The following is a 24,071-nucleotide window of genomic DNA, read 5'->3' as shown; positions in this document are numbered from 1 at the left end:
GATTGTGGAAGGTAGAGTTGTCTGTATCATAAACACTTATGCGCCCAACCAGGACACAGCGACTTACTTCAAGACACTGTGCGCGAGACTCGGTGAAGGGATGGGGAGCACAGTAATCTGGGGTGGAGACTTTAATTGTGTGCTTAACCCCAGGGAGGACAGGTCGGATGACAAAATGGTTAGGCCCAGCCCAGCGGCCAAGGTGTTGCAGTCGCTGCTAGTGGATCTAGGCCTGGTAGACGTGTGGAGAGCGAGACACCCGGGTGGGAGGCAGTATTCGCACTATTCGGCTCCGCACCAACTGCACACGAGGCTCGACTACTTTTTTGCCACTCCAGACATTCTTACGGAGTGTGAACAGATTGACTACAGGGCGAGGGTCCTCTCGGACCACTCGCCCCTAATCATGCATTGGCGGCTGCGCCCCCCACGTGCACGGATTCCAACATGGCGCCTTCGGGCGGAAGCGCTACGGGATCCGGTATTCAAGGAGGACATGAGGGAGGAGATAGTCGCGTACTTTGAGTCGAACACAGGGAGTGTCAAATCGGCTGGTACTTTGTGGGAGGCTTTTAAGGTGGTGATGAGGGGAGTTGCTATCGCGAAGTCCAAGGGATTAATGGGCGGAATCCTGACCGACCTGCGAGAGGCCGAGATCGAGCTGGAAAAAGAATTGGAGAAGGGTAGGACCGATGTGGAAGTAGTTACTGAGCTGCAGCAGCGGTGCACTGGGCATTGGGACAGACTTTGTAACCTGAATTATACGAAGTACATTGAGAGGTTGCATGCGGGTGGGGACAAGACAGGCAGGCTCCTCGCTTGGCTATATAAGAGCGAAACCCCTAGGGCTCCGATCCGATCGGTCATCACTGAAGGGGGTGCGGAGATCGATACGCAAGAAGGGGTAAATGGGGCATTTGCAGAATACTACCAAACACTGTATGAAGATCGGGAAGGGGGGAGCCGAGAGGAGATAGAGGAAGTACTCGGGGATATAGGCCTGCCCAGAATCAGCGATGAAGAGCGAGAGGAGATGGATGCTCCGATCACTCTGTAAGAGCTCAGAGAAATAGTGCGACAGCTGCCCACTTGCAAGGCCCCGGGGGCGGACGGGTTCCCCAGCGAGTTTTATAAGGCGTATGGGGAGGAGGTACTCCCACCCATGCTGGACAAGTTTAATGAGGCGTTTGAGCTGGGACAGCTACCAGAATCACTCAGGGAAGCGGTCATAGTGCCACTCCCCAAGCACAATACACCGGGACACGGTTGCGGCTCCTATCGACCCTTGTCAATGCTGAACCAGGACAGCAAGATCCTAACAGCTGTCTTGGCGGCTAGAATGAGGAGCGTGATAGGCAAGCTGATTCACCCTGACCAGACGGGCTATGTCCCGGACAGGAACATTACCCACAACCATAGACGCCTACACAGAGTGGTCGAATGGGGATGTAGCAAAGACGGCGAAATGGCGATAGTGGCGCTGGATGCGGTCAAGGCGTTCGACTCTGTTCGTTGGCCGTGGCTGTTGGCGGCACTGGATCACTTCGGAATGGGGCCAGGGTACAGGAGGTGGGCCGAATTATTATATAGCGCGCCTCTAGCCAGAGTTCGTACGGGGGCAGTAGTGTCGGATAGGTGGCAGTTAGGTAGAGGCACCAGGCAGGGATGTCCTTGGTCCCCAATGTTGTACATCCTGGCCCTTGAGCCCTTGGCAATTTACCTCCGGCAACAGTATGACCCGGTGGGCATAGAGGTGGGGGGGGAGAGCCATCTGATATCCCTGTATGCCGACGATATGCTGTTGTACCTCCAATACCCTGAAGAGAACCTGCAATATGTCTTGGAGGTGATGGAGAGGTTTGCTTGGCTTTCTGGTATAGCGGTCAACCCTCGGAAATCCACCCTGTTCCCGCTGGGCGGCTATGTGGGGATACCGGCTGAGAGGTTGCCAGTATTGCCAATCCCATGGGCGACAAGCACCTTTCGGTACCTTGGCATAGACGTATATCACACGACCGGGGAGGAACACAGGCACAATACAGAATTGGCAGTGGGGAGGATCGAGAAGTGCATGAGGTTTTGGGAGAAACTACCCTTAGCGATGATGGGCCGGGGTGCTATGCTTAAGATGGTCGTGCTACCTAGGCTGCTGCATTATTTCAATAACATTCCACACATGATACCCAAGGGGTTTTTTGCTAGACTACATGGGGCATGTAGAGATTTCTTATGGCAGGGCACGCGTAACAGGGTCGCATTGTGGAAATTGCAGAAGGCTTATGAGAAAGGCGGCGTGAGGCTGCCGAACTTTGAGGCCTACTACGTGGCAGCGCAGCTGCAGTACGTGGCCAAGTGGCTTTCGGACGACGAAACCCCGGAACATAGACTGTTGGGAAAGGACTGCTCCCCCTTCTACCTGCGAGAGATTATTTGGGTATCCAGCACATGGATGAGGGGGCGTCCTAAGATGCTAGCGTTGGGCAGGAACATGTGGCGAAGAGCCTGCCGGATGATGGGGGATCCCCTGCCGTGCATGCCGCAGCTGCCGCTGGTGGCCTTGGCAGGGGAAGACGGACAGCTTAGGGCCATCCTGCGAACATACTGGGAGGCAGTGGGGCTGGTCACTTTGGGGGACATTTGGCAGGATGGGGCCTTGGCGGAGTTCGCAGATCTGGAGGCGGAGGCGGGGCTGCATGCGGGGCAATACATGACGTTCCATAGAGTGGTCAGGGAGGTCCGGAGCACTTGGCCCGAGACCGTATTGGCTGACGAGCCGGATGCGACGCTGGAGATTATGTATGACGCATCCGAGGGCGGGCACGAGGTCTCCAGGCTGTACGAGATGCTGATGGCAAAGGTTGGGAAGGATTTGGGGTACCTGAGGTTGGAATGGGAAACAGAGATGGGGGCCCCGATGGCGGATGGGCAGTGGGAGCGCGCCCTGGGGTACCACAAAAAAGTATCGAGGAATGCCAGGTTTAAACAGATACAACTATATATCACGCATAGGGCATACATGACCCCCCTGAGAACTTCCAGATTTCGAGACGCTGGGCGCCAGGCGTGTCCCAAGTGTAACACAGAGAACGCTGATATGATTCACATGTTCTGGGCCTGCCCAGTGATTGCAACCTACTGGAGTGAAGTGGCGCAGAAGCTGGCAGGGAGGGGCATTGTACTTAAGATAGATTCGGCCTGGGCCTGTTTGCTTGGGGGGTACCCCAGGGCGCGCAAGCTTCGGCACGTGGAGAAGCTTAAAGATTTGGCTTACACACTTGCCAAACGCAGAATAGCCATGGGATGGAAGAATTGCCAGAGGCCACGGGTGGAGGTATGGTGGCGTGACCTCCAGAAATGGGCTGCTGCCGAGACGACAGCATGGTGGGAGGCCAGCAGGGTGGGAGGGGAGGAAGAGGTGAGCTCCCTCACGGCATGGAAGGTGCTATTGGCGGAACTGTTTAGTACGGGGTCGACCTCGGCTGGATCTGAGAGCGACGGAACCCCACCACACGGAACGGACAATGATGGTGGACACCCTACAGGCTCATAGGGGGGAGGGAAGGGGATTGTTAAGTTAATTCTGTTCTGTTTTTTCTTTCTTTTCTTTTTCATATCTGTTGTTTGGCCTTTGTTGTGGCTTGATGTGTTCTATTTATGTTCTGTTGCACTGTGTGGTTATAAAATAAAATAAAATACATTTTAAAAAAAAAAATCAGGTCAGGGAAAGTCAGCCACTTGACTTTAATCACATACATCTGATACACATTAGCTCTCCCCACACGCATAGAAAACGGAACATAGAGGCACACTCTGAGCAAGGTGGAACACGAGAAGCAGCAGAACTTCCTGAGTGAAGACTAATCTACTGGAGAAGAGCGACGGATTCATGATAAAGGAACCTGGGAGGTCCAAGCAGGAGTTGGTTGCCTCCAAAGAATCGTAAGAGATACGCAGAGAAGGCCAAATTCTAGTCAAGAAGACTGCATTGTGTTTCAAAGGCGCCTATGACCATCTCGGGTGAACGACAGAGTTGGAGAGGTGAGGCCAAACCTGTGGTATTAACCTGGACTCGTGAATTAAAGACAAAAGACAAGAAAGGAATGCACACAGCCGTTGAGATGACGAGCGACATGAAAGACTGTTGTGTGTTAGGAGAAGATTGAAGTTGCAAAAGTACATCACACAATTCACAGACCTGTGGTGAACTTTAAAATAACTGGTAACTGTGAAGTCAGTGATACAGAGTAGCAGTGTGGTCTGGTGAAAGGAAGTAGCCCACTCTAAAGTCTCAGCGAAAGGTGAAATGTTTTATTGTAAAGCAACAAAGTGAATGAACTTTAAAGAGTGTGATGCTCAAGATTGACCCCGGCAAAAAGGGTAAGTAAAGAATGAATATTGATATGATATGATATGGCATTTGTAACGCGCCTATACACAAGTGTTTCAACTCTTGTGCTCATGAAACTGAACTACACAGACCAAGAAACACTGGGGCAAACAACACAAGAGTGCGAGTAGAAGGGAAAGTCGAAGGACTGCAGAGCTCTATAGTAAAAGCCTTGCACATTCGTAAGTCTTTGACATCAGAAGAAAGGTCTGAGCCCGACTGAGGGAGACCAGAAGTGAAGTGTAATAAGTTAGAGGAAGCAAACCCCTAACGTAGGTGAATGAAGCTTGGGTAAGGGAACCCCTGCATGTGCTGTGAGTGAGAGGCCTGAACCGACAGAGGGAGGCCTATGTGAACTTTTGCTTTAAGAGGTCCTAGCACGACATAGGGAGACGTGTGTGAACCCTTTTTGTCAAACTGGGAACCTTTTTGTTGAATTGTGAAAGGAACTTTTGGAACGTTGGATAAGTGACTAACGTGGAAGGCCAGGCGGACCTTGATCCACGTATTGAACTACTTTGTTTTGAGAACTTGAGCCAGAGTGTGTCATCCTGTCTGAGGACTGCCTTATTCCCTGTTGTCCAACGTGGGGAGGAGTGCTGACTGAGCCACTTTGATATTTTTATATCCAAACACTGATTTTATTTTGCATACTTATTCCCCATTACACACTTTTTGTACAAGAGATAGGGCAGCCATTAGGTTTTGTTAGTATAGGCCATTTTGATTTGACAGAGACTGACAATGACTGTGTTTTCTTTATTATTTGATGTTAGAGGCTACTCCCATCTTAGCTGTAGGGCAAAGTTAGCATTTTTCCAAACCCAGAGAATTAAATAAAGGTTTTACAAATTGTCCCTTTTGTGTCAGTGTCATACTTGTGCTACCATGCCTCCCTTACTCCACCTTGCTCAACCACTGCTGGATTGCACATGGTCCCATGCTCTTGCCCAAACGCCACCCTGCACCTCATCTCCACAGCCCCTCTGAGTCTCTCGTCACATAGCATGGAAAGCGATAAGAGACTTCCACTGCCAGGTCATCAAGCAGCTGTTGCGTGCCACCATGGTAAAATGCCCTACTGTTTCTTTTTTTAAAGTTTGTGCAGCATTCTCTTCTATTAGCACAGGCCCAGTGGTCGAGTAATAATAGCTGTATCACTTGGACCCTCTGGGAAATACTGGACGTCAAGAACCTGTTGCCTTCCTTATGTGCCATTACTTCCCTTGGGCATATAATTCGGGCTTCTGGGCTCTTATCAACAAATATTGCCCCAGGGTCTGGGAAATATTGCTTTAGTAAGTTAACCTGCACCAAACCGAAGCACTACACAAGTTGGGTTCAAAGATTTGACTTCTTCAAAGTTCACTAACCTGAATAATGCAGCAGCAGTTGTCATGTCACATTGGGCTTCATCAAGCTTCATAGAAATAGTGGAAGACATGTAGTGCCTTCTCAATAAGAACAAGCAGGATTTAGAAGTCAAGTTGGTTGGGAACTCATCATGGTTGAAATTTCTTTTAGAATTTGGACAAAATTTAAACCATACACATTAACGTATGGGATTTACTGGTCTCCAAATAAGGTAGCATTGTGTCCCAAACAATGATTGTAGAAAGGGCAAGCAAAAGTGTGCCAACCTATTTGATAGTTAACTTCCTTTGTCTTAAATATTGGTTGGCAGATGTTTGAACAAACTTTTCGTCATGCTGGGCATTATTATTATTATTATGGTATTTATTGAGCACGCACCTAGCGGCCAGAAGCAACAGAGCGCTTTACAGAGGTATATAACAATACAGATGCATAACAGACCGGTTTTCAGAGGTAATAACAGAACAGATGTACAGCAGGGGTAGGTTACAGAGGGGCAAAGAGGAGGGGGTACAGCTGTTCCATGGAGGAGAGGGGCAGGTGGCGTCTAGCGAGTCAGGTGGTGTGTTGGGCAACGTGATGGCCTATGTGTTGAGGAGGAGAGATTCTTTGCAGAGGTGTGCATCGAGTTATTTTCTGAATTGTAGGAGTGTGGGGGCGAGTCTGATGCTGATGGAGAGAAGTTTCCATAGTCTTGGGATGCAGGTAGAGGAGGTTTTTTTTCTGGTCCTTTCCTTTTTTCAGTGGCAGATTTCACGCACATGCCCTTTCTTCTGGTGGTGCCTATCCACCAGAGATGCTCAGTTTCTCTACAAGGTAGCTGGGTGACTTAAGGGCGACTGCCTTATAGATGATACAACAAGACTTGAAAGTGATTTGCGCGTGCAGGGGCAGCCATTGAAGGTCAATGAGGTTGTATCGGTGTAGACCCTTGATAAGGCATTTGGCCGCGTGTAGGGCCCCTTCTCAGGGGCACAAGGGAGGACGGGAGGCCTTTGAGGAGGGCATGAAAGTCATACTGACCAACAGTTATTCTGATTAGCCACACTCCCTCCCAAAGGCCCAGAAGCTGTGGTTGGGCAAAACTCTAGTGGCGTAAAAAAACATTGTTGAGGAACTGAAAAAAACGCATCGAATTTGAGAATTGAAGACTGAGTGTCAAACATGAGTAAACTTGAGATAGTTGAAAGGATATCTTATCACCCCACTGATGGTAAATATACCTTTCATGAGATTTTGGAGCCATTTGTTGAACTGTTACTGATTTTGATGCTGATGACTTAATGATTTTTGTATTGCTCATCAGATGCATATCAAATTAGCAACTGGGGCTTCGGGTAAAGTTAGATTGCTCAGATCACAGCTTTACCTAATGGCACAATTCTGAGTCCTCAGCAGCTTGTTTCATGGCACTGGCTCTCCCACTCTGCCAACCTCCTGCCACTCCACCTCCCATAGCAAACATTTTTAACTTGATGGTCTCCACTTTATCAGGAAATTATAGACTCCCAGAGTCCCTGGTCACCATTACCATGGCAGCCATCTTGATTCTAAAATCTAACCCGTTATGCTGGGGTGGTAGGCAACACACGGATGGTCCTAGCTATGCACTTAGCTTATTTACCGAGGACAAGCAGTTGCCACCCAATAGACCCACCACACAGGGCATTATTCTTTAAATTCCCATTTTTTGTCCTATCATAGTAAATGTGCAGTTCCACTTTTGGCGGCATCTTACTCTTCCATGAAATCCAAATCTTTTTGCTCCATAGTAAGGCCCTCACAAGGAACACTTGGCCCCTCCCCACAATCCAAGCTTTGGTATCCGGACAGAGGGCCAATTCTCTTACAACACATAATTGGGTATTTTTGGACAAAGACTTCTCTCCAGTATTGAGCTACACTTCGTGCATTCATAGAACATACAAGGCAGTGAGTGTTCCCCAGAGGTCAACACAAGATCACCATTTTTGGTCTGCAAGATAAATGTATGAAATTAATAGAGGATTCACTATTGAATGTATTCCAATGCTTGGCCTATCATGGACCCAAGCACGCAATAAAGCATTTGATTCCTGTCCTGCTCCATTTATCTAACTCCAACCCATCTGATCATGCCCACCCTTTATACAGAAGTAGATGTAATGTGGGTATACAGTTAAGACACCTCTCAAGAAGGTCGTGAAGAGCTGGCTGCCCCTTTACTGTCCGGGCCCCTTGGCCATGCAATGCATTCAGATACCTTCTAGAACTCTGTGTCAGGCTCTTTCTGTCGCATCATGCTTGTACTTCAATATCAGCAGATCTGATCAACAGACCATATCCATGCTCGGATCCAGGACAGATGTCTTCTAATATTCACAACCTACTATTGTTCTTTGTGTACAGGCCCTGTTTGTGCACCACGTATGCATGCCAGCAGCTGAGTTCTGACGACCTGGGGTTTCCCTATAACTTTTTGTCCAGTTTCATCCCGGTGTGCAAGTCTTTTGCATCAAGCCATTCACTTAGCGTTTTTACAATGACCCCTTTTTGTAGTGCAAAATCATGCCCTCTTTTTCCCTAGCCCTTTCTCCCTCATTTAAAAATGTAGCTTTCCTACCAGGCCCAGTGAGAACCCCATTTTATGTGTATAAACAATACCTTTTTTTTAGGGCTCTACAGACAAAGATGAAGAAATAAAGTAATTTTGGCCGGGCATTCATTATTAGAATGTTGGTCTTCCCCCACAGAGTGAAGATAGAGGGTAACAGTCTTTCACAGTCTGCCTCTACTTTACTCATCACAGCGTTGATATAGTATCAAGATTTTCTTGAGGTCTGAGTAACCTCTATTCATAAGTATTTTACCAATTGTCTTTCCACGTTGTTTCCTGACTGGGAGCAACCTCCTGCAACAGCTCACCGATACGTTAATGACCCTAATTTCATTTTGTACCCTAAAACCCCCGCTGTACTCATCAGTGTTATTTATAGGCTGCGCCCAGGGAGCATAGTGGGTTCTTAGTTCATACAGACATGGGCGTTCAAACCAGTGCACATAGGCCGGAAGAGCCGTTACCGACACATGGATTCATGCTGAAAACACCAGTGCTACAGGTCCAATGCCTTTTCCAGGTCTAGTATTAGGGACAATATCAGTGTCGCTGAACGTTTGTGTATCACTAATACCCAAGAAGGCCCTCCCATTCCTTGAACCGTTCTACCCCTCCACAAATCCAAATTGGCATTAATGTATCGACTTCGGGACATTGGTCGCCAATCTATTCTGTTAGAATCTTGTTTGAATATTCTAGTCAGCATTAAAAAAAGAGATTAGTCTGACTCTCGCAATCCTCAATGTTTCACCTGGTTTGGAAGTTGAAGGAATCTGATTTCCTTCCAGTTTTTCTACACAGTGCAAGGGTGCAGAAGGAGGAGACTGGCACACAGGTGGCATAGTTGTTGGCATAACCTTTTATTATACCAGAAAATAAAGAGAAAACCTAACTTTCACTAACTCTGGGTGGCTTCCCTGCCTCAATTTAAAAGGTTAATGGCTTTGTCAGAATGTCTGTGCAAATGAATAGTACACCATTGTGTGTCAAAATCCTGCATTCTGTCCCTTACACTAAATAATAAACTAAAATGGTAGTGGATTTCTTGGTTCAGAAGAATGGCTCCCTTCCTCTGGACAGCAGACCATTGTTCCAACTGTTAAGTGGAATCTTTACCTGGGGGAATGACTCTGTTCCCCAGGTCTCAATTCCTTTTCAAGGTACAACATAAAGTTCCCAGTTGCATTGCTAAAAAGCAGCACATTTATCGGTTCGAGTTCACATGGTAAAGTTCTAGCTCAAACATCAACATTCCTTGTTGCACCCGCATTCCTTCTCGTCAGCTGCTTGTGTCTGCGGTCCTCTTCTCTGCTTCCAGCTTCCTTTGGCCGCGCCACCACACAATCCCTCGGGACTGGCATAGAGGTTGCCTCTTGCTTGACCTCCTCTGAGCCTCCACAGCTGCTTGCCTCTGTCTGCAGCTCTGCTTGGTTCTTCTTTTCACACAATTTGAAACTCCCAGGTTCATCGCGGGCTGAAGGAGAAGACAACACGTTCTTCTTCCGTTTCCTTTTTATTTCAGAAGGTCCAACCTGGCGCAACGTCCACACCTGCAGTGAGAGCTGTCAAGTCAATCCTTACTCCTCCTATGTGCCACCTCGTCCCAGTTCTAGGGTCAGGCAAATCCCTACGGCGCTTAAGGATCATCTTCTTCCCAGTACCTTCAACTTCACAGATGTTACAGAAGTACATGGATCTATCCTAATCATGGGAGTGTGTGTTACCAGAGGGGTCTAATGACAGAGGGTAGTATGTAGGGTATGGGTGGAGGGTGTATATACCATGTTCTCCCTTCCCTTGTCTGCATAGGGGAGGTCTTCTCCCATGACATCCTCCCTCTGAGTACCACCCCCTGGGAGACTATCGGGTAGTGGCCTCACCACCCTGGCCTTTTGGAAGGGGCTTCCCCCTGGGGAGAAGTGACAAAATCTCTGGATTCGTCACAACAGTGAAATACTTTTTCAAGAATCACAGAACCGCTTTGAAGTCGGCATAAATGTTTACAGAGAACACATCCAAAAATAGAGATTTGCTTCCATTATGCATGTCTATCGCGTACCCTAATTCCTCTCTTGAGAAATCTTTGGCTAAGTTTAACATTAGCCTGTGAAGTGTTTACAGGATATATGCAAATCATTTGCTATCCTTCTTTAAAGTTTAATTTTGTGTCCCTTCATGAATGCTATTTTATGGATCTTAGGGAATTCAACGTACATGTGAATCTGGCTAGAAAGCTACAAAGCGACTACTTTTTAATTTTATTTTATTTTTAGCTTATCAGAGTGGTCCACGTCTCTGCTTCAAATCTGAGCTATACATGGTATAAGAAGACTATTTGGCAAAGAAATGTTATTAGCTCTGTACCAGGTACTCATTAGACTATTTTAGTTCTGGTTTGTAGAAGCAAGTTAGCATATGCTCCATGTTAAGTCAGAATTCCTGTTTCGAGGCGTTTAGGCCACTTTTTGGAGCCCCTTAACTTTTTTTGCTTTTTCTCCCCTGGCTTTTCTGGTTCCTTGTTCTTTTTTTGGGTGGTGTGAGAACCTGAAGGTACTCTCTCAACCACTCCCCATGGATCATCTATTCAGGTGGCCAGGGAAGGGCCATCGCTTTTGGATCACGAGCCTGGGGGGTGGGGGGGCGGACCAGCGAGGGAGGATCACCTGGGTGGAGGGTGCTTGGGGATTGGGGAGGGAGTGGCTGAGGGCGAGACATGGTACCTCCCCTTTCCTAACACTGACCTATCCTACTCTTCCTCAGCCTTTATGGGTTATATACAATCCCAACTCATGCTTCCCCATTCACCCATACCTGCCACTGAGACGAAGAAGAGGGGATTAGGAGAAATGCACACTTCCTAAGTGAAACATCACTCTAGTACTGGGATGAAGAAGACAGGTATGCAGACGTCCACTATTAAAGGTCGGGCATGTCCCAGTAATTGGATTGGTTATGGTTAGGCAATACCAGCCAACAACACACAGCTGAGGACCCTTAGCAAGGCTCAGGTGTACAAAGGTTGGAGCCCAAATCAACGTGGAGAGGGAGATCTGCCTTGGTGGAGCGAGACCAGGAGGTTGAGAGACTGGCAACGATCCCAGAGGACCTGCCAGCCCCGGAGCATGCGAGTAGCGTGGTGGGTGCAGGGCTGGGAACCTGTTTAATTGAAGGAGGACAGCTGGAGCTGCCGAACAACTGAAAACCAGAACGGCTGCAAGCCACAGCCGCTCCAATCGTCGGCATGCGCAGAGAGGTGCCCGGCGAGGAAGTGAAGTCAAGGCTGTCTGCATCCCGGCTAGCAAGCAGATGAACGGGAGCGGCAGGGACCGCTGCAATGGAGACGTGAAGAGCCGGGGAGGGTCAGAGGATTTGTAAGCACCAAAGCACTTCCAGGGAACAACAGGCAAGTAGCGGTTTGCGAAACTCAGTAAATATGAGCAATATTGAATACTGTACGAAAAGTACTGCTTGAATGAAATTACGCAATGTTGAATACCGAACTAAATGGAAAGTACTGTTTGAATTAAAACTAATGCGTATGAAATACCGAACGAACATTAGAAAATAAACTGACAAGGAATGTAAGACTGAGTGAAAGCAGCACTATGAACAGAACTAAAGCAAATAGGTTGATAAACCAATGTGGAGAAGATGTGTACGTTTATGGGAAAAGCAAAAGACTGATGTAAAAGTGTTGCAGCAATTAAAGAGAATATAAGTATGGAAAGTCAGAAGCCTGAAGCAGAAGAGGCTATGAAGGAGTTGAACAAGGCCAAGGGGTAATTTATGGTTGCGTGACCTGGATGGGTGGACCGTGTGGTCTGACAATTGCGCCTAGACCTGGGAGTTCCCCACTGTGAGTTCAGACATTGCAAATCGAGTCGAGGGAGAAGCACAGGGCTCCTGGTTGTGTGACCCGTGATGGGTGGACCATGTGGTCTGCTAAATGTACTGCACTCTGCACACCCTAGGTTATATGGTGTAAGGTAATTCAATTGACCTGATAAAGTATACATTTTTGATTGATCCAGGTGCAGGGGAGAAGATACTGCTCTGGCAAATGGGCAGTAAATATACATGTGGTTTGGTAAGTTCCCAAGACGGGGAACTCCAGTCCCACTGCACATTATCTAAGGCTGGATGTCCAGCAAATTTATATATATATTTATGCAAATGCATTCATTACTTCATAGTTGTAGAATAGGTGGACCGTGTGGTCTGACAACGGCGCCTAGACCAAGGGGCCATAAATGGGGACAAGCAAGAGACTTTGTGAAGGAAACCCAGGACATCCTGTGGAGTCCACCCTCTCCTCCGCTCCCCCTCCTGCTCCCTCTCGGCTTGCTGACCCTCCCTCAGATATCCCCCTCCCCCTTTCTCCTCCTTTCCTCTTTTCTCCCCTGATGAGGTAGCTAGACAAGTCCGATCTATGAAAACCTCACCAAAACAGGTCCATCCTTGTTCCTCTAAAACCATTAAGGACCACATTGACACCCTGGCTCCTGCCCTTGCTGATTTCTGCAACCTTCCTTTGCCTCTGGCTCTTTCCCCTCCCCTCTTAAGCACTCCCTTGTGCACCCTCTCCTCATGAAATCCACTGCTGATCTATCATGTCCAGTAAACTACCGCACAATTTCCATTACTCCCTTTTTAGGCAAGCTCCTTGAAAATCTGGTCATCTCTCAGCTCAATCATCATTTTGACTCTGTTGGCTTCCTACATGACCACCAATCTGGCTTCAGAGCTACCAGAAGCAAAGAAACTGCTCTGCTGAACATCTGTGAAGACTTGCTCTCTAACATCGACTCTAACATTCCCTCTGTCCTCATCCTACTTGATCTCTCCTCTGGGTTCGACACGGTCAACCATATCACCCTGCTCAATCATCTCTGTGACATGCTGGGTATCCCTCATCAGGCTCTGGCCTGGCTGACCTCTTTTCTCTCTGATCGACCCTCCCAGCTACAACTTGGGTACTTCCTATCATCTATCTCCATCTCCCCAGGTGGTGTCACCCAGGGGTCTAACCTTTTTCCCTGGCTTTTCAACCAATACATGGCAACTATCGCCTACTGCATCTCCATTTTCTGCTCAACTTTCCAGTGCTAAGCTGACGACACCCAACTCATTTTCAGGCATCCTTCAGCCTCTGCCTCTCCTTCCCTCATCTCTGATAGTCTAATCGCCATTCAAAATTGGTGTGTCGCCAACGATCTGTCTAAATGCCAACAAGACAGACTCTTCCTTATTAGTACACCATCTCCATCCTTTCCTCTCACTCTATGGCCGGCCTCCCATGGCCCTCCTCCTACCCCCACCCGCGCGGCTTAGAACCTCGGTGTTACCTTTGACTCTACAATTTCCTTCTCCGCACACATCTCTGACATCTCTAAAAAATCTAACTTTTTATTGCACCTCCTTAGAGGTACTCTGCCTTTCCTCCCCTTCCCTCAAAAGGTCACTGGGCCTCATTACGACCCGGGCGGTAAGGGCACTGGTGCCGGTAATCCCTTACCGCCCTATTCCGAGGTCCCTTTGCGGGTCCTCCCTTAACGCCTGCTTTTACCAGGCGTTAAGGACCGGACCCGCAAAGGGACTTTGGAGCTAATAACGGCACTGCAATTAGCGGTACTGTTATTAGCGCCTTCCCCATTCACATTGAGCCCTATGGGGGCTCGAATGGGGAAGGGCCCTGGTGAATGGGGAATTACCGACCCCGCCAACCTTGGAGTGGGGCGGTAATAGCTCCATTCACCAGGGCGGAGTCAGTAAGGGTTTGGAGGCAGCCATGGCGCTAATAGCGCCATGGTTACCTCCAAACTCGTAATGAGGCCCACTGTCTCCCAAGCTCTGGTTCTCTCCAGACTGGATTACTGTAACAGCCTCTTTCTAAATCTACCTGCCGCCACTCTCCAACCTTTACAACTAATCCAGAACAGGACTGCAAGACTTGTCCTTGGCCTCGAGCCCTGGGATCGTATCTCTGCAGCCCTGAAATCCCTTCATTGGCCCCCAGTGGATGCAAGGATAACATTTAAAACCCTCTGCATTGTCCACAAGGCTTTCTGGGGACTGGGTCCAAAATACCTTCAACTATCGCTCCGTAAAAACCTCCCCTCTCGAGCCCTTCGCTCCTCTACTTCTAACTCCCAATACTATTTGTGGGTTTCATTCAGTTCTTTTCATCATTTGATTTTGATATTGATGTGTGAGCTTGATTGACTGGAGAAAGCCATCCAGGGCGGTACATGTGCCGTGTCTTCAGTTATATATTTTGCTTACCCCAATCCCGCCTTGCAAGACATTGTAAGGCATGGCGCAATGTCTTTGGCTGGTAGAGCCTCCTGATCAGTGCCTCCTGATCAGTCCCAGGATAGTGCATGCAACTTACTTTACCACTAAAGGACTCTCTCTGTTTTATTCAACAAGATCTCTGAAGACAGGATGGAAAAATGCATTTCCATTACCCTTAATCTGGGTCTGTGTTCCCCTCACTAACAGTTCACCCCCTCCCCCACCTCTTATAACTGGGCTGTGTCTCTGCTCCCCTTTCCCTCTTGTTTATTGACTTACCAAATCATTCCCTTCCATATTGTTCATGTAAATCGTTTCTCTCAACATCAACGTACATACGTAAAGCAACCAGAAAGGGGATTGCTGTTGTCATCCTTTGTCCTATGTTCAGCTTTTTTGTTCAAAACCTGTTCTGCTTTAAAATATAGCACAACATGGATCCAGTTTCTTACCTGTAGCGGAAAAGCTGACTCTAAACTTTCACTACAATGACTGCCTTGTAACAGCATTAATATAGTGGAGCCCGTGCCTTGTTACAACACTTAATCAGATTTTACACCATTATATGGTGACTTGTACCGGGAGTTCAAGATTCCAAGCCTCAGTAGAAGAGCCTTTTCGCTCGAAACACGTGTCAGGCTGCATCACTTTCCGATTAAAATTGCAAATCAATTGATTAAACTACTGTTTGTGTGCGCAGTGCGATTTCAAACAACCCTCCTAGCCAGTAGTTGTAATCCTCAACAGAATTCTAAAAGGTAAGTAATGCCACAGCCTTGGCACGACTGCTAAGCTTTAGCGCAAACTAGTTCAGTCCAAGAGTATGAACTTTGCAGATTCACAGAATATCTACTATTTAATCTCTTGAAGAATATGTTGCAATAATAGCCCAAATTTGGCAGAGCCTCTAGATTGGGTGGAAAGCAAAGGAGAGACGCACTTCATGAGATTGGTTGAAAAAGACATTGTCCTACAGGATGGGATAGAGGGGGAAGATTGCAACGGGTAGTACTTTGGAGGATTCATTCCGAGTTTGGCGGAGTGGAAAAAGTGGCAGTAATTCCATTACTGCCACTTTCTTTGCAGTAACGGAATTACTGTCATTTTTACCGCTCAGCAAATCCTGAGTTTCACGTTGAGGATTTACCTCCACCATCGTGTCGGAGGTAAATCCTCCACTTTAATGCCAAAAATCTGCAAATAATCGCTCGCAATATTTCCTATAGTCCTATAGACTCCATTAATGGGGACAAACACCGCCCTACTGCCACTTGTAATGCCATAGTAAACCCAAGGGACCAAGTGCCAATAATAACTGCCTCTGTGGTGGTATTTCGCCGGATTTACTGCCAAATTCATCAGGCCCAAGCCCTCCTGCCAGATATCAGAAAGGAACAGCTCTCAGGCACTGGACATCATAGCGTAAAACGAGCTAAGCTTATCCGGTGTGGAGGCCCTGTAGGGGTTGATACGCACCCAATGGCTCCCCGTCTGCTGGTACGAAGTAATCTGCCTTGTCAGTGTCCATGGCCGTAGCCGCCATATCCGTGTATAGCAGTACTGTTGAGAGGTGCCGGTACAATCTGTGCCACTGAATATATATACAGCACTTCTTCTACCTGCATCCAATAAACCCTCTTGTGGTGGGTGGGTGGGTGGTCAGAAAGGGAGTCGGTTATAACACATTAATAATTAAAAAAAAAAGTAAAGTTCAGACCTCGGGCCCAGCTATTCCTTGCTCTGTAAGACAACAAACTATGTACAGTGCCCTTTCATGCACGCAAACACATGCAATTTTAAGACTGAAACAAACCCACGTTTTCATATAGAACACCAAAAGCTGTTCCTTCTGACAAATGCCAAACAACTGCTTGCTCGGAGGCTCCCCTAAAACATCAAGACATCAAGAACCCTAAGCCATTAACTGCAATTGATGTGCTTCTGTGATGAAAAGAAAACAAAGTATGAAATGCCCATGCTTCTGCTACTGCGCTGCCTCAATTAAAACTGATTAAAACAGAAGAAAGCAAAAATGCAGTCCTAGTTTAAAAAATATTAATTTTACACAATACTGTATGTGTCCTAAAGCAATGTGAAAAGCAGGTTTCATGATTAAACATGCTTTAATAACACTGTAATCTACAAACTGCAAGCGGTTTAACAAAGTGAACAAAACACAAATTTCCTTCTACATTTCTCAGAATTGTATTATCTTGATAGGATTATTAACAGAGGAGATTGTTGAAAAATAAACAGAGCAGGACTCATCCAAGTTGCTTCTTTCAAGGAACGGTGTGGATTGCTAAAGTAAACAGTGGATTTGAAAGCTGCTGCTGGCTAGGCTGGCACTAGTGAACTCCATGATTTATGGGGCTGCTGCCATAAATAGCTTGCGTGAGCTGTAGCAAGGAAGAATTAAAAGGGCCGTATTTACAAGATTTCTGTGCGTAGAAAGGCCCCATATGCACCTTATCTGTAGGGCTGGTTGTTGTATTGAGTCAGGCTGAAAGGAAAATCCCCAAACCTCATACTCCATTAACTGTTAGGCAGGCAGATTGTGTACAGATGACAACGGACTACCTAACAATTTAGGGATTGTACAAACCGCTTTAGGTGGAAAAATGAAGGAAAATCTTACTTGCTGCAGGCTCCAGCGGTCTCCTTCCTGCGGTCTGGATATCGTGACCCTGGAAGTGCTATGCACAGCATGTTGTGCTTTTGTGCGCAAACTTTTGTGCTTCAGGCTTCCGGGGCAACTGCATCTAGACTGTCAATGGATTCTTTGCTTCTTTCTGCTAAACGGCACTATTTTCAAACTCTTTCGAATTCCCTCTCCTCTCATCCATGTCAGCTGTGTCAGAACCGTAACTGTATCGTCTCTCTCCTTTCTTATAATCTTGTTTCACTCTCTGGCGGCTATTTCTCTTTAAAAAATCCTTTGTTCATCAATTGATTCTTCTGTGACATGTCCCCACTGATCCTCCTTCTCCATCTTTAATGTCTACTATTCATCTCCTTTCAGAGACTGATGTTTCTTCCTTTATTGCAAAGGTGCATCCTACTGCTTATCCTGCTTATCCTTCTGATCCTTTTCTCTTTTCTCTTATTCCTTCTGTTTATTCTGCTCTTCTCCCTTTTCTGGCTGCGCGTCTTAATTCTTCGTTGGCAACTTTTCCTTCTTTTAAACATGTCTGTATTCTACACGCCCATTATAAAAAGGTCTGCACTCGATCCTTCTTTGCTGTCTAACTTTTGCCCTATTTCACTCCTCCCTTTTCTATCTGAATTACTAGAACATATTGTCTATTCACAGGTGTATGTTTTGGATAATACTAATTCAGGTCTTCCTCCTTTTCAATCTGGCTTCTGTTCCTGTCCCTCCACTGAAACCGCTCTCTTGGCTGTCTCTGATTCTATTCAGTCTGCCTGTTACTCCAGACTCTCTTCTCTTGTTGTCCTCCTTGAGCTGTCGGCGCATTTGACTGGTTTCATTCTTATCTCTCCAGTCCCACTTATTCAGTTTCTTGGGCTGGTCACTCCTCTTCTATCTATCCTCTTTCTACGGTGACCCCAATGCTCTGTCTTGGGCCCTCTTTTCTCTTTACAACACCCCTCCTGCTCTTCATTCTCTTCATTCGGATTTTCCTACCACCTATATGCTGATGACTCCCACATCTTTCTTTCCATTTCTTCCTTGTCTGACTCTATTCATTCCTCTCTTTCTGCTTGTTTGCTTTCCATTCAATCTTGAATATGGAATCACTACCTTTTACACCTCAATTCTTCAAGACTGATGTTCTTTTCTTTCCTGCTTCTGCTATTCCCACCCTTCCTCCCTTATCCATTTCTTTTCCCCCTCTGCCATTCACATTTCCTCGTCAGCTTGCAACATAGTTGTTATCTTCGAGTCTGCTCTTTCGTTTTCCTTTCATATCTCGGCTACCTCTCGTTCCTGTAGTTTTCACCTTTTCAGCATTCGCAAGTCTCACCAGTTTCTTACCAGTAAGGCAGCCCAACTTCTTATTCCCCTTTTAGTTTTTTCCTGCTTTTTTATTGCTTCTTGGTCTCCCCGCATATCAACTTGCTCCTCTCCATTGTATTTATCACTATTAGGTTTGTATTCTGTGTGGCGTTAACCCCATGATTACATTTCTGCCGCTTTATATTCTTTGCATTGGTTATCTTTTGAATCCTAGTCTGAAATGTTCTGTCTTTTTCTTTCTGTCTTGTATTTAAATATCTCCATGGTTTAGTCCCCACACCCCACATCTTTCTTCTTTGATTTCATTTTATTATACTCCCCCGGACCTTTGTACTCGATCTTTCTTCCTCTCTTCCTCTTTCCCTGTGCTTCTTCTCTATTTCGCTGGCGCGTAAGCACTGGAATAGTCTCTCTTTCTCTATGTTTCCTGTCCTCTGTTAGGGAGAATGTTTGTTGGTGCTTAATTCCTCCCACCTTAGAGACCCCCAGCTCTTTTGCTGGACTTTTGGACTTTTTGATTTAAACCCTGGTGTGATTGAGACCTTTTTCTCATTCTCATGTGTTTTGACCTGATTTGGATTATTTGTTTTTTGAGTCTGACAAACTCCGTAGGCATCTACACTTTGCATGGTGACGGACAGCACCTTTAGTGCAGTGTCACAGAGAAATCCTTTAAATTTCTCATAAGGTTTAAATACCTTTTCTTGTGTAAACTACTGGTCCCAAGAATAGTAAAGTGAAATTGACTTTACTCACCTTTTCTATTTATTGCTCCAGCGCACACCATCTTATGTGGTGTGCTGGGTGGTTACCAAGTAGCCCTTTATCCTACATTCTCATGTAACATGTTTATGTTATCCTCACTACTTTAAATGGCTGGTGGCAGTGGTTTAATTTTCCTACTATTGTGCTTTTCTACTGCAGGCTGAATCCTCAGCTGCAGTATAGCACCCATGTGTGACCATTTTGTCAAAAGGGTCCCGGTCTTCTTTTTCTGCCATTTTCTGTTTGTGAGGTCTTTCTTGGGCTTTACTCTGCGTGCCAAGCCAGGGTTGCGCCCTTTGTTCATTTTGCCTTTGGTGGGATTCAGTCCTGAAACCCTCCTCTGTTGCCAGTGTGTCTGGAAGGGCAGGAAGTGAGGGGGGTTCCTGAAACTCCCCTGTCCTTTGTCTCTAGGAGTGCCTGAATGCAACCAGTCCTGATTGGCTGGCAAGCTGTCCTTTCAGGACAGCCACCTTGTTTGTTTGATTGACAGCGTAGGCTGTGCATGAATGGGAGAAACCTGCTTAAAAGGCGAGGGTTTTGGGACTAGAGGTAGATTCGACCACTGGAAAGGACACCCGATGAAGAAACGTTAACAAAGCTTGCTGCATCTTCCTGGACCTTTGAATTGCCCGGTGAAGCCCTGCTGCAGTGCTGAAACTCCTTTTTCTGATCGACAAGAGCAGCTCCGGAAGGGACGACTTCTTCCCTTGGGTTAGTGGGACCAACTAACCCAGAGGCGAACTCCACTGTACCATCTTAGCCGACTGGCTGTACTTCTTTGCCGCTGTAGGAACCGAGTGCCAGAGGTCGAGAAATCTTTAGTCGAGTGCAATGTCTGCAATCCGGCCAGAAGCTCCAGGAGTCTCCTAAAGACCCTTGAGAAGCAAGATGACCAGAGCTCGAGTCCCCTCGCCAGAGTGCAGGACTCAAGGAGTGAAGGAAGCCCAACTGGTATCCAAGATCTGCGGTGGTGCTGTTTACCGCACACTGAAACCGTGAAGTGCTGCTGATCCGAAAAGAACCCGTAGCTGCCGACGACCTCCAAATTGTTTCCGTAGGAGTCCTCCAGACGTCCTCCCTCTTGTCCCTATGACAGAGGCTCAGGAACCCAGGATCTGCATCGCTGCAACAGGACAGAATCCAGCTGGACCACTCTTCTTCAAACCATAGGTACTGTTCAGACATGGGGTGCTTACCTCAGTGTCTTTAGCCTTACTCTTCTCAGTTGAGACTTGCAGTGGCTACTTTTGTTAGAGTTGATTTCAGCTCTGCTTTCCACAAGTGTAACAGCTTGTGACCCTGCAAGTGATTTCTCCAACACTTTCTAACTTTGTGCAAGACTTGCATTAAATGCAAAGTGCCTCAGCTCCGTAGATTGTGCTCCAATTGACTTTGGCTGTCCTGGCTCCCTGCAGGCTCTTATCGTCCATTGACTTTGATATGTGCTGTCCCTCAGAGGTGATAACTTGTGTTTAGACTGTTATTGCTGGGAAAGGTTTTGTCTAGACTTCATTGGAAGATTTAAGTATACTTGCATACCCTGAGAACCTGTTTAACTCTTTTCCTTCCTTTACCCTTTCCTTTCTGCAACCTCAGAATCTGCAGTGTACTAGTGATATATAAATGCTATTACTGTCATTGTGAATGAAGTCACCTCCGGGTGTAGGAAGTGAGTAAAAATCATCTCTAAAGAGTATCTACTAAACTTATGCTGATTCTGGAAAAGTAATTTAAAATAGATCTGATTTTTACAATCTTCCCCTTTTTAAAGAACGCTTATTTAAAAATGGATGTTAAATAATTAAATAACTATTTGTAACTCAAACCTTGAGCATAAGTGTTACAGCCCTACTGCTCACGTTTACCCCTCTTAAAATAGGCCTGGCTGCTCAGTCACACTACCAACTTGTGTAATACAGCCGTATACCAAAAGGTGGGTTACCTAATTCCAAGTGTAGTCTCACAGTTTTACTCCATCAATTCTTGCCTAACACTGTCTCTCCTTAAATCTCGCCTGAAACGTTATCTTCTATCATTTTGATTGATAATGTTTGATTTTATTGTACCATTCTGTTCTTTTGTAAATCGCTTGGGCATAAAGCACAATAAACGTTCAATAAAAATGCAAAATACTTTTTGCACTCTGTGCGTGAGAGGATGAGGAAGCTCCATTTATTAAGAACTAACCTTTGTTGGAAATATGGGACCACAGCAGGAAGCTATGCACTTCTAAAAGAATTTCTTGAGCGAGTCAAGGCAGTAATGGGTCATACGTTTAGAGGAGATTAGTTAACGATCCGCTTTAATAAGAAGTCACAATTGCATAAGACACCTACAATGGAAAGAATCTGGACCATGAAAGGCATTGGCATGGGGGAAAAATGATTCTAAATAATTGGAAATAAAACAGGAATCTACAAATTATGATGTCTAAGTTAGCCATTCTAGGGAGAGTGACTGTTGTGATCAGAAACGACCCCAGACCACCTTAAACACAGGACACCATGAGGCGACCTTAAGAGAAGGGAGGCAGAGAGACACCACGGGGAACGGGGAGGAAGAGGAGGAGTACTAGAACCCGGGAAGACAGAACTTTAAAGGGGAATAAAGAAGGTGACATACATCCGTGGCTCCGTGTGTGTATTATCAGTGTGGTTGCGAGAGAAAGAGGAACGAGGGAGACGGGGCCCCCATGACCCTAAAATCGGATACAACAGTGACCATGGCTGGTTGTGATCAAGATGACTGGTATATGGGTATTTGGTGCTGCAACATTGAATGCTAGGACTGAATGAACAACCTAGTCAGACTAATTCTGGCACAGTTGCTGTGTTCACCTACGATTGCAGTGATGTTGAGAGGGGAACCAGTGGAAGGTGTCCTAAATGCAACCTTTTCTGTGTGTATATACAGAACTTTTTTTCTGTGTATGAAATAAAATAACCTTTATAAACAAAACAGAGAAAAAGTACGGGAACTTTATTGTCAAAAGTTGCCTCTGATTTGATGCATGGTAGCATCCCAATTGTGCTTCCCACTTGCAAGGCACTTCTAGATAAGGCAATACACTTTGACCCGGGTTTGAAAGGGAAATAATTGGATAATAGAAAAGTGAGGGATGGGTTGATGTGTTTTTTTCTTAACGGAACCAGACGCTAACAGTGTAGAAGTGTGATAGTCCCCTTGGATAAAATGATTGGTTAGATATGAAGACTTTGTAGAAACACATTGCCATTATTGATGACTACTGGCCGGTAGGCAGAAAAAAGGTAAAATTGATAGTGGCTTACATTTTAGCAGAGATGATTGGTCTGCTAAAAGGGAACAGTGTTAGAACTGTGCGACTTAGTTTAGGGAGAAATAAAAACAAAGTTTGTGCAGAAGGGCCAAAAGTACAGGAAATGGCGAGAGACCATAAAGCAGAGAGACTGGACTTCTGTGTTAGTGACCACTGGAATGAGGTTCCAGAATCCTAACCCAGTCCATGGTTTTAAACAATCTTGGTGGTGGTGAGATCTCACCTTAGGCTCAGCGCAAGACCAGTGGATATGTCTGTATTAATTCCAGGTAAGTGGGACCCTCTGTGAATGTGGTAGGTACTCTGTGAATCAAATGGGCACATTGAAAGTAGGTACTGCAGTGTTGGGAATGGAGGTGTAATCGGGGCCATGGACGCTTTTGAAAATACATCCATGTCACTGGTGCTTTAATGTGACTTTTCAAACTCAAAAACTTGACCATCTTTTGGGGTCCCTATTTAGTGCATCGTCAAAAACCTCTCATCTGTTATTATAAATATGTTTCTCGTTACCCAAGCATGGGACGGTCTGTGTCTGCTGTATAATAAGAAATGAAAAGGGCGCTTAGGCTCCCACACATAGTGGAAACAGGGGGGCGTAGGAAGGGGAGTAGCAGGTGGTGTTTGTAACACAGCAGTTTCTGGAACTCTTCACCTACTTGCCTTTTCCCAAGAATTTAGAAGAGGAACGGGTTAAACGAGAAATTTTGCTGGCTAGTTCCTCATTTCATAGGCAAGGAATGCTACACTAACACAATGTAACATTTCTTGCCTAATAAGTACCATAGAAATGTAATAACAGATTATGGCTAGTTTGAAAGCGCTCCATGGGCCCTTCTTTTGCTTTTAGATAATTTGTGGAAAGCAAAAATTGGGGAGAGCCTATTTAACATTTGAAACTTCTGGTTTGCAGAGTTGCTGCCAAGGGAGATTCTTGAGGTTATCTCTGGGAGAGGAATTGTTATCGTAAATACTATATGAAAAATGTCATCGCCGACTGGTGTGATGTACGCCACTGCCATTTCTTAGTCATGTTTTTGCTTGCTTTGTAGGCTGGAATAAAAGCAAAGAAAGCTACAGAAACATACAAACTGTATGTGGAGAAGTATTCTACAGCAAAATCTGAATTTCAAGACCGAATGACAGAAACTGCTCAAGTGAGTAACGTGTTTGAATAAAGTACAGGTTTCCTGGATTAGTGATAGCATTGCAAGGCGTGCAAACAGATGAGCCACGGACACATTCGTTGTAATCAATGGCAGGACTGTCTCTAATCTATTTCATAAAGTGTTAAAGCCAAATCTGTGCACAGTCATTGCCTCCCATGTAGCCATGACCTCTCCGACATGCAAGCTGCACATCCGCCTTACTTCCC

At 46.1% G+C, this 24,071-nt stretch overlaps 1 protein-coding gene across 2 annotated transcripts in view; it reads left to right on the top strand.

Annotated features, from left to right (window-relative positions):
* FCHO2 (FCH and mu domain containing endocytic adaptor 2) overlaps positions 1–24,071 on the top strand; it is a 1,284,287-nt gene that overhangs the window by 270,495 nt on the left and 989,721 nt on the right. For both annotated transcript variants that reach the window (XM_069627506.1, XM_069627507.1), the window contains exon 6: positions 23,749–23,853. In XM_069627506.1, coding sequence (XP_069483607.1) covers positions 23,749–23,853 — 105 coding nt within the window. The remainder of the gene's footprint in view (positions 1–23,748; positions 23,854–24,071) is intronic.

Source organism: Ambystoma mexicanum, chromosome 6p (assembly GCF_040938575.1).
Source record: "Ambystoma mexicanum isolate Mex_15411 chromosome 6p, UKY_AmexF1_1, whole genome shotgun sequence".
Taxonomy (NCBI): domain Eukaryota; kingdom Metazoa; phylum Chordata; class Amphibia; order Caudata; family Ambystomatidae; genus Ambystoma; species Ambystoma mexicanum.
This window is presented reverse-complemented; position numbering and strand designations above follow the sequence as displayed.